Raw genomic sequence first — 14,762 nt, 5'->3', positions numbered from 1 at the left:
CCTTCTGGTGAAATTGGTATAGTAGCCTTCTGGTGAAATTGGTATAGTAGCTTTCTGGTGAAATTGGTATAATAGCCTTCTGGTGAAATTGGTATAGTAGCCTTGTGGTGAAATTGGTATAGTAGCCTTGTGGTTAAAGTGGTATAGTAGCATCCTGGTGAAATTAATATAGTAAGCTTCTGGTGAAATTGGTATAGTAGCCTTCTGGTGAAATTGGTATAGTAGCCTTGTGGTTAAAGTGGTATAGTAGCCTTCTGGTGAAATTGGTATAGTAGCCTTGTGGTGAAATTGGTATAGTAGCCTTCTGGTGAAATTAGTATAGTAGCCTTCTGGTGAAATTGGTATAGTAGCCTTGTGGTTAAAGTGGTATAGTAGCCTTCTGGCTAAAGTGGTACAGTAGTCTTCTGGCTAATGTGGAATAGTAGCCTTGTGATTAAATTGGTATAGTAGCTTTCTGGTTTAAGTGGTACAGTAGCCATGTGGTTAAAAGGTTTGCTTGTATCCCCAACAGTACAATGGGTGAAGCTTATTTCCATGATGGGGTATGCTTGTGGTTAAAGTGTTCACTTTTGACTCCACAAGTTATTCATGGCTGAAATCCTGCTAAAAGAGCTGTAAGCCCAACTTGATAAGGCAAATTATCAAAACAAACATATTTTCTCTTAAACAGAAATAACATAAAATAAAAACTCAAGATGTAATTATACAATTATTTATTTAAAAACCTGAAAAATGTTTTAACAAACAGTGTAGGCCAATATCAAAGTGCAACAAACATGAGATTTCAAAGTGTGTGTGTGTGAGGTGTCAGGTGACTGAACACAAATGTGTCTTGGATCCAACATTAACGTAGGTGATAGTAGATCCTTCTCCATGTTCCAAAGACAGATTTGTATCTGGGAGTCAGATAACCCAGTTTCATATATGATAACAATTTGGTGAAACTACACAAGAGACAGTGATTATTCACTCCCATCTTCCAACATGGACATAAAACTTATTCCACTCTGAAACATATGTGCAAAGTAAATAAAGGATATCACATTAGTTGTATGCTCCCCAGGGAGTTGAGATTGACAATACGATGTGCCGTTGAGATTGACATCCAGTGAGCGAGGGGAAAAACAAAGCTCCTTTGAGCAGCTGAACTGAGCTGGATATCGGCGCTATACAAATGTTAGTATGTATGTATGTATGTATTAGGTGAAATGCAGAAGACAGGACAGCCCATTTGTACATAACTGTATGCCGAGTTAACATGTACAAAATATTCTTGTTACACTGCCCCATGTGGATTACAAACAAGAATATGTCCCCAGCCATCTATGCTGGCCACAAAAGGTTAAAGAATCAAGTCATCAGACTCAGTCATCAGACTCAGACTGTGGATTGCATATCAATACCCTGGCAATGTGGATTGCTCTTCATCATATCAATCACTGGATTGCTTGGACCAGACTTGATTATTTGCAGGCTGCCTTCATGTAGCTCAAATACTTTCAAGTGCAGTGTTAAACTAAAATGAAAAACGACGAAAGCACAATCAAATCTTACATCAAATTAAACTGTTCAAATTGCAGTAACCATACTCCTAGTTATAAACATCCACGGATGATATTGTCACATAATTTAAAGTTTTTCATCAGATCAACTATGAAAGAAACCATAGTCAGTGACTCAGATCATTTTTCACATAAAGCAATTCTGTCACGCTGAATGCCCTCTCAGAATGTACCCAAAGAAATGTATCATAAAAGTTGAAATTGAGTCATCTCAATACAGAATGTATTTTCCCATTGACAAGAGAGTCGCTGTTTAAATATTTATAAGCAGACAGTGAAATATTGCACAGGGTAATAAATATCCCATCAAGTGCATCCATGTGGCATATAAAGAAGATCTATACAAACTGAAATGTAATTAGATGTCCTTTTATTTCTCTTGAATGTCTCGTATACATTCCGTTCCCGGACACTACGTATCTTTTTATGATCATGTATTACAGTAATGTTTAAGTGTACATGTGCCACGATAGATTAACTGCTTGGTGTATTTAGAAATATTTATCATATATATGAAAAGTTAAGCAGCACTGTTGAGGTAATGTCATTTTGCTTCATTTTTACAGTCAGTTTACCTGTTGTGCAGACAGTTTACCTGTTGTGCAGTCAGTTTACCTGTTGTGTAGTCAGTTTACCTGTTGTGCAGTCAGTTTACCTGTTGTGCAGTCAGTTTACCTGTTGTGCCAGTTTACCTGTTGTGCAGTCAGTTTACCTGTTGTGCAGACAGTTTACCTGATGTGCATTCAGTTTACCTGTTGTGCAGTTCACCTGTTGTGTAGTCAGTTTGTTGTGCAGCCTGTGTGCCTGTTGTGCAGCCAGTTTTGCCTGTTGTGCAGTCAGTTTACCTGTTGTGTAGTCAGTTTACCTGTTGTGCAGTCAGTTTACCTGATGTGCAGACAGTTTACCTGATGTGCAGACAGTTTATCCGTTATGTAGTCAGTTTACCTGTTATACAGTCAGTTTACCTGTTATGCAGTCAGTTTACCTGTTATACAGTCAGTTTATCCGATATGTAGTCAGTTTACCTGTTATGCAGTCAGTTTACCTGTTATACAGTCAGTTTACCTGTTATACAGTCAGTTTATCCGTTATGTAGTCAGTTTACCTGTTATACAGTCAGTTTACCTGTTTTACCGTCAGTTTACCTGTTGAACAGCTAGTTGTGAACTAAGGCCTGCACTAGTGGCAGTAGAGAAAAACAACAAATCAGAAAGAACAAATCCCACTGTGCTGCTGGCCCACTGACTGAAATAGGCAACTACATTACTGGTGTGGCGTAAATGGAAAAGTGAGAGCACATCTTCTGAGTAATATTTTTCAAATCTGATAGAATCTACAAATAAATTAAAAACAACCGAGACAGTAAAACAGAAGATATGACAGATTACATATCTGTTCCCTCATTTCTATTGTCGTCAGATCAAAAACCTCCAATACCAGATAGCAATAAACATACAATCTCACATATCAGATAGCAATATACCTACAATCTTACATACCAGATAGCAATATATACTCTCCCAAAAAAGAAACACATAATGAAAATAGCAATTTCATGTAGCAATGAATTAAAACGTGATTCATTTTACAAAAGGTTTTGCTCTGTTTATGAGTCCTGTGGTGTTTATGTTTTGAAACATCACAACAAAACGCACCATCTGCACAATACCCGTATTTAACAGCATGATTTTCAATTTCGGTGTAGTGTCACAGAATACACAATTCACATGCAATGCACGTGAAAGTTGGGGATCAGATAGTCTCAATGATGGGTATAAAAGGTTGATCGCTGTCTGTCGATTATTCACTGTATTTGGAATATTGTTGACGAACATAAAATGCCACGTCTAAGTGAAGCCAACCATCATATCGCCATTGGTTTGCTTGAAGCTGGCCAGTCTCAGCGTGCAGTGGCCCGGCGCATGAATGTTCACCAAAGCACCATTTCACGGCTCTGGGAGATATATCGCCGGCAGAATCGCGGTAGCAGATGCCCCTCATGAGTGAAGGCGACCTCGGCGACCACTGCGGTATGGGATCACTACATCGGGTACATCACCTGCGTCATCGAACAGCTCGGCGACCAGGACCGCTCGACAAATACCCAGACTGAGGAGGCTTTCTGCACAGACCGTCAGGAACAGGTTGAGAGGGCTGGTTTTACGTGCCAGAAGACCTTATTTTGGGCCTGTGCTTCGACAACAACATCGTCGACATTGAGTTCAATGGTGCACCAGCGTTCAGGCCTGGAACCTACCGAATTGGTGTAGAATCTGGTTCAGTGATGAATCCGCGATTTCTATTGGAACAGCGATGGAAGAACGCGGGTGTACAGGCGTCGACATGAACGTTTAAGCCCGGCGCTTGCGTTCCCCAGGTGGACAGATTAGGCCGGGCAGTGTTATGATGTGGGGGCGACCACCTGCCGTAGGAGAAGTGATTTGGTGATGATCCAGGGCAACCTGACAGCTCAACAGTACTGTGGCCGAAATCCTCGCCCACACCTCCTTCCAATCATTGATCGCCAGAGGGAGTTGTTTCAACAGGGCAATGCCAGGCCCCACACAGCACGTCACACTAGAGACTTCCTCCAGAGCCACAATATCAATGTGCTCTTCTGGCCCTCAAGATCACCGGACTTAAACCCGATCGAACATCTGTGGGATGCCCTGGACAGACGGGTGTGACGCCGTAACCCTCAGCCCCAGACACTTCAGCAACTCGCACAGGCACTACAGGCAGAGTGGGCTGCGATTGGGCAACCTAGATGCTGAGACTTATTCGTTCGATGCCGAGGCGATGCCGTGCAGTTCTGAATGCCCATGGTGGTCACACGAGGTATTGACTTCAGCGCCACCACACGTCTCCATGTGACACTCAAACTGACTTTCCTCGAGTTGGTGCCAAAGACGGATAAGTCTGCATTCCCAGTGTGCAATTTCGCTATATATCATTGACTCATAAAGCCTACAAGATGTTTCAAAATAAACATAAAAATACAGCTGAAATTCCTATATGCGTTTCTTTTTTGGGAGAGTATACATACAATCTTACATACCAGATAGCAATATACATACAATCTTACATACCAGATAGAATGTGTGTACAATCTCACATACCAGATAGCAATGTGTGTACAATCTCACATACCATCTAGCAATAGGTATACAATGTATCATATCTTGGTGTACTATTTACAGTTTATACCAGTCTGCAATGTTTGTAAAATATATCACACCAATTTCATTTAAACAACATATCATACCAGTTCAACCCTTATTGGCAGCCTGTATACAATATAACATACCATACAGGCAGCCTGTATACAATATAACATACCATACAGGCAACTATTATACAATATAACATACCATACAGGCAACTATTATACAATATAACATACCATACAGGCAACTATTATACAATATAACATACCATACAGGCAACTATTATACAATATAACATACCATACAGGCAACTATTATACAATATAACATACCATACAGGCAACTATTATACAATATAACATACCATACAGGCAACTATTATACAATATAACATACCATACAGGCAACTATTATACAATATAACATACCATACAGGCAACTATTATACAATATAACATACTATACAGGCAACTATTATACAATATAACATACCATACAGGCAACTATTATACAATATAACATACTATACAGGCAACTATTATACAATATAACATACCATACAGGCAACTATTATACAATATAACATACCATACAGGCAACTATTATACAATATAACATACTATACAGGCAACTATTATACAATATATCACATTTGTACAGTCTCTCTCATACAACAGTCTCAGTAATTCAAACATACACAATTCTCATATATTATAAAATTATATACAATAGATGTAACACAATAGATGTAACACAATAGCTGTACTCCCCTGTTACACTGTTACAGCTGTGTGAAGGACACACAAGATGTCCGCCCCGCCACTACCTCCACACAGCCTTAAAGAGGTGGAGGGATGACAGTGCCCTGAAACAAAGAGTCCATACCACAATGAATCCTTATTTCATGCTGCAGCTACTACAGTCCATTTGTTTTTATTTGAGACGGATGAATTGCTCACTAATAGGGCTGGATATTGTCCTGATTCTCATATTGCAATAATTCAGGAGATATTGCAATACATATTGTGGTATATTGACTGGAAGGTTTCTGTCCAAGTGTGGACATCATAAATTCACAATAGCTCTCTGTGTGCGATATCATCATCTTAGTTGCTGTTACACCATCTGTTCAGGCTTCCTGTCCCCATTGTGTATGGGTGTATGCCAGTGGTGTACAGATAAGTGATATAGAGCCTTAATGTGGAATGTTTCATTGAAGTAACTGTATGGCAACAACGTTTTGTAACATAAGGATAAAGGTAATACTATAACATGATTTTCATGGTCAGTGTTGTTTGCTTCAACAGAATGCACTTCAATGCAGTATGTCATTATTGTTACTGTTTGTCAGTGATTCATTCAGATTCAACTCCAATATAAACATGTGTTAACATGAACTGTTGTAAAATGAAACAAAAACATGATTTATGTGAACTACTTGAGCTTAGAATCTCATGTGACCTCCAATAACTAAAATCCTTCACTAGAATGTCATTATACAGTCTACAAAATTTATAAGACTTTGGCCTTTATCATAAATTGATAACATATATCCCATTATCAAACAAAGCAAAAATAACAAAATAATGTGAATTGTGAAATAGTCACTCAGAGCCAGTAGCTCTACTTATAAGTCCAAATAAAAGATTGGTCAACTTTTTGAAGGGCATTTACAAGTGGAATGCATAAGAAAAGCAAGATTTATGGATGTCAACTTTTTATTGTGAATATTCATGACCTGATGAAGGAGCAAGCATACACTCCGAAACGTTGTCTTATTCACAACAATAAGTTGACATCCATAAATCTTGCTTTTCGTAAAAGATTGGTCCATTTGAGGCCACTTATTCCTCCATAACGTCACATATGAAACCATTCAAACCCCAAAACTTAAAGCATTTGGTAGTATATTTGGCACTTTTGCAGCCTATGTGAAATGTTACACGAAACAGAAAAGAAACAAAAGCATATTTGGCACTTTTAGAGCTCATTTTGTTGCTATGGAAATCAAGTGCAGATAATTCAAAGGGAGCTAACTCTGGAAGACCCCCAATATATTGCAGAATCTGAACCATATCGCGATAATCAGATACTGTACCGGTATTGCACAGCCATTCAACCAAATTTTGCACAGTCACATGAAATTGAGAGTTCCACTCTGATGATTTGTTTCATAACTTTGGTCCACGTGCTGGTAGAGCAGCCAGGTAATCAACAAGCATGTGTAGTCAAATTTCAATTTTACTCGTGTAACTCACACGCCTGGCTATTCTACCAGCAATGGCCCTGTGAAAAGTGACAATAAAATAATGATCATTTGTTAAACAACTTTTATATTCGGGTGTCCAAAATTGTGATACAAATCATCAGAGTTGGTCTGCCGATTTCATGTGACTGTGCAAAATTTGGTTTTGTTGCAATTATTAGATTTTGTGTTAGTGAGCAATTCATAGGTCTCAAATGAAATCAAACATACTGTAGTTTAAACATTCCAGTCACACAATATTCTGTCACAATACTTCCGACAAGTTCAGCCACTAGATCTGGCTACCTGTTTAAACATTCCAGTCACACAACGTTCTGTCACAATACTTCTGACAGGTTAAGCCACTAGATCTGGCTACCTGTTTAAACAACTAAGTCACACAACTTTCTGTCACAATACTTCTAACAGGTTCAGCCACTAGATCTGGCTACCTGTTTAAACATTCCAGTCACACAATGTTCTGTCACAATACTTCTGACAGGTTAAGCCACTAGATCTGGCTACCTGTTTAAACATTCCAGTCACACAACGTTCTGTCACAATACTTCTAACAGGTTCAGCCACTAGATCTGGCTACCTGTTTAAACATCTAAGTCTCATAAAGAACATCGTGTGACTATACTTACTGACTGACCACTGACTGGGAGAAGTTCTTGTAGTCTCTGAGCACAGTCAGTGCTGGATGGATGACTGACTGCTTCAAGTGACCATACCTGACAAATTACATAGGCTGTAAGGGGCATGGTTCACACATGTATACACAAATCTTGAACACAAGCTGGAGATAGGAAAGGCATTTAACACAATTACAAACCTTTAGGGATTTAAACTGGAAGCAGCAAAGATAGCATAAAGGATGAAAGGATGAATGACTTGGGTGTTGGAAGGTTTGAGGAATGATCTAAGGTAGGATATATGTAGTAGGAGAAATGAAAGAGGCATGGATAAAGAATGGACTAATGCAGGTAGGAAGGATGTAAGAGGAATGATGACCGACAGCAGATGGAGGTAGGAAGGATGTAAAGGTGAGGTGAAATTGGGTTTAACGTCGCGCTGGAGAATATTTCGCTCATATGACGACGTGCATGCATGTGTATGTGTATGTGCGGCTGCTTGTACTAGCCAAGACTGAAGCTGGTTTTATAGTGCTAGCTCACTGAGATACCATGCTGCAGTGAAGCATAAATACCCCACTCGGACACATTATACTGACTCCGAGCCGACCAGTCCTTGTTGTACCCATAAATGCCGAGCGCAGGGACCAACAAGTACCATATTTTAACGTCTTTTGGTATGACGCGGTCGGGGATCGAACCCGCAACCTTCTGCTCTCCGGGCGGACGCTCTAACCACTTCACCACGGAGGCGGTCGAAGGATGTAAAGAGGAATGATGACCAACAGCAGATGGAGGTAGGAATGACAATAGAGAAAATGAAGCATGGATTGACAGATGGATGGATGGGTTGATGGAGAGTAAAAGACGTATGGATAGATGGAGGAAACAGAAGATGAGAAATATGAATGACAGAAGTTCCCTCACCACATGAAGCATGTGCTCCTGACTGACCGGCTCGACCAGGACATGGCCAGGACCATCAGCAGAAGGTTGACCAAACCTGTTACCAGCACCAGCCTCTTGAGGGTCAACTGGAGACAAGCAACTCTTGAGTAAGATGTATGTTACATTGACATCACCTGTAGTTTTGCCGGTGTACATTTGTACATATACAGATGGTGGTGAAGACAGAGATATGGTCAAGTACTGTAAATGACCACAGATAAGCCAAATTTTGAGGACCAAAATAAACAGTTTATAAAAATGGCTTGGCTTATCTATGGGTTACACTTTTATCAAACTCATTTTTCTTTTTTTCAGTTCTAGATCAGGCTGTGCAATCAAAGTTTCCCCGTGATCTACAGGTGATTTAGTAATACATACCCAATAATATAACGGAAATACATGTATGTTCTGATGCAGTGATCAGAAAAAAATACTTTCATTTGACCAAAACTACCAAAATTAAGGTTATCTTATTTAAAAATAAATATCTACAATGTAAAAAAAAGAGTGTATCCCCACATGACTATAATAACTTCCGATCCTAGTGTAACTTCCCTTCCAACAGTAAACCGGAACTGAGATGCACTACAATACTGACCCTCTGTTCTTGTGTATAAAGGTGGTAAGCAGCGATTTCCTTCTGCAGGACTTGCAGCTGCTTCACAAGTACCAACATCTGGGCCTGGGTGCTCTCTGGAAACAAAATATATACATGGCATAATTTAGGGTGCTGAAGGTACCAGGGGAGGTAACTCTTCCTAACATCTGTAATTGATGGCCCATCCATGAAAGAGAAAGGGTCAGGTAACCTTCACCAGAATTCAGGTTATCTTACATAAAATAAACATGTACAATATAGAAGATAAAGAGCAAATGTTGCCAGAACAATGCTTAATTTCAAACCTGGAGATCTTGCCAAGTCATTCTTGAGTTGAGACTCATTTTATAATCTTGGGTCTTGGATACACAGTACAGCCTCTGACGCTTTTGGATTTAAATGATTTAAACTTAATAATAAGAAGAAAGACAGTATCAACTCTGAAAACACGAGCTAGTCCGGGCTGGGTTTAGAAACAAAGGTAGTCCCGAATCAAGAACTTACACCTAATGCTGTTTGTTTGTTTGTTTGTTGTATAAAGCTGTACTCTGCACTATTCAAGTTATATGGCAGTGCTCTGTAAAGAATCGAGTCTGGACCAGACAATCCAGTGATCAACATCAGGAGCATCTATCTACACAATTTGGATATGATGAGAAGTGTCAACCAAGTCAGCGAGCCTGACCACCTGATCCGGTTAGTCAACTCTTATGACAATCATGGGTTGCTGAACACCAAATCTAACCCAGACCTTCATGGATCCTAACCGTGGTACATAACCTAGTTTAACAATGGTAAATTTTGTACCTAAGTTACCTGAGGCAGGACACATTTTTGAACTCTGAGAACTGACCTTGATTCTTCAGCAGGAGGTTGTGGTTTTTCACAGTTGTACTTCTCATATCTGCTAAATCCTTCTGGAAATATAGAAATAACAACATTTCATGTCACTTATGTAATTATTTGTGAATGTTTCCAATAAGACTGGCTCATTATAGATCCTATCATAAGTAACATTTTCAATGTGCACCCATTTCACTGCCAAACAAAAGTACACAGTTTATGTGTCATTCTACAAGACACACTATATTTTCTGTTCACCCATCTCACTAACAAACTGCCGTTCATTTTATTGTTTCTAAGTACCCATGTGTACTGATATGCACAACTATATGTGCTCCAAACAAACAGACCATTCCTGTATAATGTGAATCACATTTGAAAAAATGCTATTTTTAAACACATCTTGTATAGTTTGTTTCCAAAATAATTACATTTGACAAAATAATGAGTGACTGTGATTTTACGCTGCTTTTAGCAATATCACAGCAGGAAACACCAGAAATGGCTTCACACATTCTACCCATCTGGGGAATCGAACCCAGTCTTTAGCGTGACAAGCGAACGCTTTAGTCATTAGGCTACCCAACTGGCCCCCTAACAAAATAGCCGTTTGTTTATTCCTGAGGTACAACAGTCCAACCTACCAGCATGTCTCTCTGGGTGATCAGCCACCCCAAGACTATGGCACTCATGGCGGTATGAACATCCTTCTCTGGCCGCTTCTTCTGCACACTAGGCTGCAAGGTTACCATGGTTACAAACAGTTATAGGTAGGAATTATTTGCGAGAGACTGAGAAGGATTAAGCCTACTTTGAATAAGATTCAGTTTTATCAAAGTGTGTCAGACTGACGTGGGAGGACATCCCTGGGAGATGCAGGTCCTAGAATGTTACAGATTTGGTGAAATCAACAAACATTGGTTGGTGGTGAGAATCCTAACATCAAGATGCTGGTATCCCAAAGGGACACAACTCTGCATAGCAGTTTCAGTGCCTCAAATGACTGGGACAGTTAGGATGACAACTGGGTGCAAGAAAAGATTAGGAAGAATCTGTATGTCCCAAATATGTTCCAGAAGATTAACTATGAGGGCCATGTCACTGTAGCTTAGGTCAAGATACAGTCAACTGTTTAAAATGTAAAAATAACAGGATCTTTAGCAAGAATATAAGAAGTTTGAGCAGTTTCATTATTGCCAACACATACAATACAAGTACTGGAAAATTATTTCGTAACAGTTTGTAAGGAAATGATTGAAAAATATCCATTAAAAGTTTCAACTTTCAGTATATTTATATATCAAAGTTCATATTAAAATCAAAAACCTCAAATATTACAAAAACTGGTAATCCACCACGAACTACACATATAATATTAATGATAGACAAATAGTCATAAGCAACTCCTTCAATATGTCTAACATGGCAGCCATATTAGTGAGTTTATCCCCCATTACATCACTTGGTGGACTCTGAGAAAGAGAACATCATGACTGACTGACTGAGTTTAGTTTTACGCCGCTTTTAGCAATATTCCAGCAATATCACGGCGGGGGACACCAGAAATGGGCTTAACACATTGTGCCCATGTGGGGAATCGAACCCGGGTCTTCGGCGTGACGAGCCAACGCTTTAACCACTAGGCTACCCCACCGCCCCAAAAGAACATCATGAATATTGGCGATACCCCCCAGAAACAGAAAGATGGTGACAGATCTCTTTCTAAAGCAGGACCCACATTGTGAAACAATCTCCCAATCCACATCCAGACATATGCGAACTAGATCAGTTGAAGCGATTACTAAAACACAGCTTTTTGACATTGACTTCGCATGAGCACCTCTGAGCAATTTATTGGAACAGGTGCTATTTAAATATTAATTATAGTATACTTAAAATCAGATTCAGCCTCTTGAACAAGTCTTAGCTGATATTTCTGTCCTGATATGACATGAAGTCAATGTTTGGACAGTCAAATTAGGTTGTTTTCATTCTGTCAAATGTTTCAGTTCAAACAGGATAATTCAAACAGATAAACCTGCAGCCTTTCACACAGACTCTGAAACCTTTTGCTGTTGGTACAGCGGTCACATTGGGCTTATTATTCAGACCAAGGTAATCTCGGTTGACACATTGAAGAGAATTGTCTTCACTCAGGCAAATGGTTTAATTCAACCAGGATAATTCCAATCTGTAACAAACGTGCAGCATATAACACACACTGTGAAATCTTTGTTGGTACAGCGGTCACGGGCTAGTTATTAGGACCACGGTAATCTCGGTTGACACACTGAAAAGAATTGTCTTCACTCAGGCAAATGGTTTAATTCAACCAGGATAATTCCCATCTGTAACAAACGTGCAGCATATAACACACACTGTGAAATCTTTGTTGGTACAGTGATCACGTTGGGCTAGTTATTAGAACCACGGGTAATCTCGGTTGACACACTGAAGAGAATGAAGATAAGATAACATAACAGACACATACACAATAATTTGACAATGACATTGTGATAATGATTATCAATATTCAAACATATTCACCTTATCTCTTACTGTTTCAACATTTCCTGGGTTGCTGACAAGCTTCAGTGATGTAGTGGGAAAGAGTTCTTGTCTAAGTGGGTTACCTCCCTTTGACTGAGGCATTTTCTTTCCATCAAGAACTGAAAAACCAATTAGAAGACAACAAAATCAGCAGAGAACATTTAAAAAGCAATGATGTGTGATTTAATTTGGGGAAAAAAACTGTTAATTCCAGCTACCATCAAATAATTATTATTTGTAGGATTTTGTTAGGATTGAAACTAACTATCAAAGTTAAGATATGTCTCTCTTTTAAAACTTTTATCATTTTTTTTCAAATTCTGCCAAGCAAATATGTCACAATTTATGTTGAAATCTCTTGTGAATTAAAATGTTTTCTTTCACCATGACAGCCCATAAGACATATTAAACATGTCAGAATTTAATAATAATTTAAAAGGTGAATATTTTGTAAGTGTTACTTTCCTTTTGACAGAAATCATCTTCATAAGAGTTTTTTTAACACAGAAAAAAGATTGACCAATTAATATGTAAAGGTACAAAGTTCACAGCATCAAAGTTTGTTACATTTGAAGTAAAATAAACCGACAAGATCACTGTAGTGAGTGAGTTTAGTTTTACACTACTTTCAGCAATATTCCAGCAATGTCACTCAACGGAAATGCATAAATGGTCTTCACACATTGTACCCATGTCGGGAATCAAACGCTGGTCTTCACACATTGTACCCATGTCGGGAATCAAACGCTGGTCTTCACACATTGTACCCATGTCGGGAATCAAACGCTGGTCTTCACACATTGTACCCATGTCGGGAATCAAACGCTGGTCTTCACACATTGTACCCATGTCGGGAATCAAACGCTGGTCTTCACACATTGTACCCATGTCGGGAATCAAACGCTGGTCTTCACACATTGTACCCAAGTCGGGAATCAAACGCTGGTCTTCAGCGTTACGAGTGAATACTTTAGTCACTAGGCTCCCCCCACTACCTTATGATCTGTAACCTGTGTTGTTTAGTATACTCACCATCATCATGATTATGAGGCAGAGATGAAGAAAGCACATATCTTGCAGCTAGACTCTGTACCAGTGAGCCGTCAGAGCTGATTTGAGCGGGATCATGATGGCTGACAAGAGTTGGGGGAGCCGATGTTGGGAGTGATGGAGTTGGGAGGGACGGTTTCAGAGTCAGCCTTCCTATATATGAACAAACACATTTGCAATTTTTTTATATATTACACAAGATATATCATGTACATTAAGCTACTGAGAATTTGTCTAAAAGTTGTCTATGTATTTGCAGCAACACTCTCAATCACAAACGAAAAATCCTTGCAAGCTAATTAAATTACTGAAAGGTCTGGTGCATTCAGCTGGGTCCTGATAGGACCCTGTACGAACAAATCTAATGGATTAACAGTGCTTTGTTTATGGGTATGAATACTCAATGCCGTTTGTTAATGGATGGTTTTTGACACACAGAAGATAACTCTAGCGTATAATATATATACGTCTTTGGCTGGTGTCAATACAAAAGTGACATCTTAACAAAGGTGATAATCTCTTTGTAAATTGTTAAATTACACCTTATTAAAGTTTCAGGTACAACAATCCAGTGTTTGTCTGGCAGGCTTGGTCTGTGATCTAAAGTTAAATATCATTGCATCGGAGTTGGGTTTTGTTTCCAGTTAGTTCCTGTAAATGTTGGCCTTCAATGCGGTTTCGCAAATGACTTTTCAATAATTCTGTGAACAATTCGATGTTATTCGGTGTCTTGCATTAAATACCATTTGTTGCTTTGTAGCCACTTTGGATTTTGAAAAGACTTTGGAAGCCTGCCATAGTTGTTCTGGAGATGACAGAGAAGACTACGCTTGTGATATCACATCCTCGCTGCCTCTGTTTACCTCTTGCCAAGGTCAGGCTGAAACGACCTTCACCTTTACCTACAGTTCATCGCACTCACGTCTACATTTAGATTTATTTTAGGAAAGAATGACTGTGTCATCGTTATTAAGCGATTTATTTTTGTTCAGAATGTTCTTTAAGACTTATCACGGTATGTATAAACTCTCGGTGTTTCGTGTCCGTTTTTAACTTGAAGATAGTTATGACTCTTTTACGCGACATTACTAAATAGGGGAGGTAAATGTCGTAAACATGAATAACCATGTGGCGCCAAATTCTCCAAACTCCGAACAATGCGTT

At 39.1% G+C, this 14,762-nt stretch overlaps 1 protein-coding gene and 1 long non-coding RNA gene across 5 annotated transcripts; both read right to left on the bottom strand.

The window, feature by feature from the left end:
* Nucleotides 1–1,819: 1,819 nt before the first annotated feature.
* Nucleotides 1,820–3,155, bottom strand: LOC124262228. 4 transcript variants are annotated; one of them, XR_006894523.1, is made up of 3 exons: nucleotides 2,408–3,155; nucleotides 2,275–2,294; nucleotides 1,820–2,237 (listed from the first exon to the last, which is right to left on the bottom strand). It is a non-coding gene; the product is annotated as an uncharacterized LOC124262228 (long non-coding RNA). The 4 variants fall into 4 exon arrangements; XR_006894524.1 differs by having other exon boundaries at nucleotides 2,428–3,155; XR_006894521.1 differs by lacking the exon at nucleotides 2,275–2,294.
* Nucleotides 3,156–4,672: 1,517 nt separating this feature from the next.
* Nucleotides 4,673–14,477, bottom strand: LOC124262217. The gene is made up of 9 exons (XM_046696687.1): nucleotides 14,342–14,477; nucleotides 13,581–13,751; nucleotides 12,546–12,667; nucleotides 10,643–10,735; nucleotides 10,009–10,072; nucleotides 9,156–9,250; nucleotides 8,537–8,643; nucleotides 7,622–7,708; nucleotides 4,673–5,594 (listed from the first exon to the last, which is right to left on the bottom strand). The coding sequence occupies exons 1-9, from the start codon at nucleotides 14,394–14,396 to the stop codon at nucleotides 5,552–5,554; spliced, it is 837 nt and encodes a 278-aa protein (XP_046552643.1). The 5' UTR covers nucleotides 14,397–14,477; the 3' UTR covers nucleotides 4,673–5,551.
* Nucleotides 14,478–14,762: the final 285 nt, after the last annotated feature.

The sequence above is a fragment of the Haliotis rubra genome, unplaced genomic scaffold (assembly GCF_003918875.1).
Source record: "Haliotis rubra isolate DU_JTF1 unplaced genomic scaffold, ASM391887v1 Scf828, whole genome shotgun sequence".
NCBI lineage: Eukaryota > Metazoa > Mollusca > Gastropoda > Lepetellida > Haliotidae > Haliotis > Haliotis rubra.
Note: the sequence above shows the minus strand (reverse complement) of the source record. Positions and strands in the feature narration are given on the sequence as shown.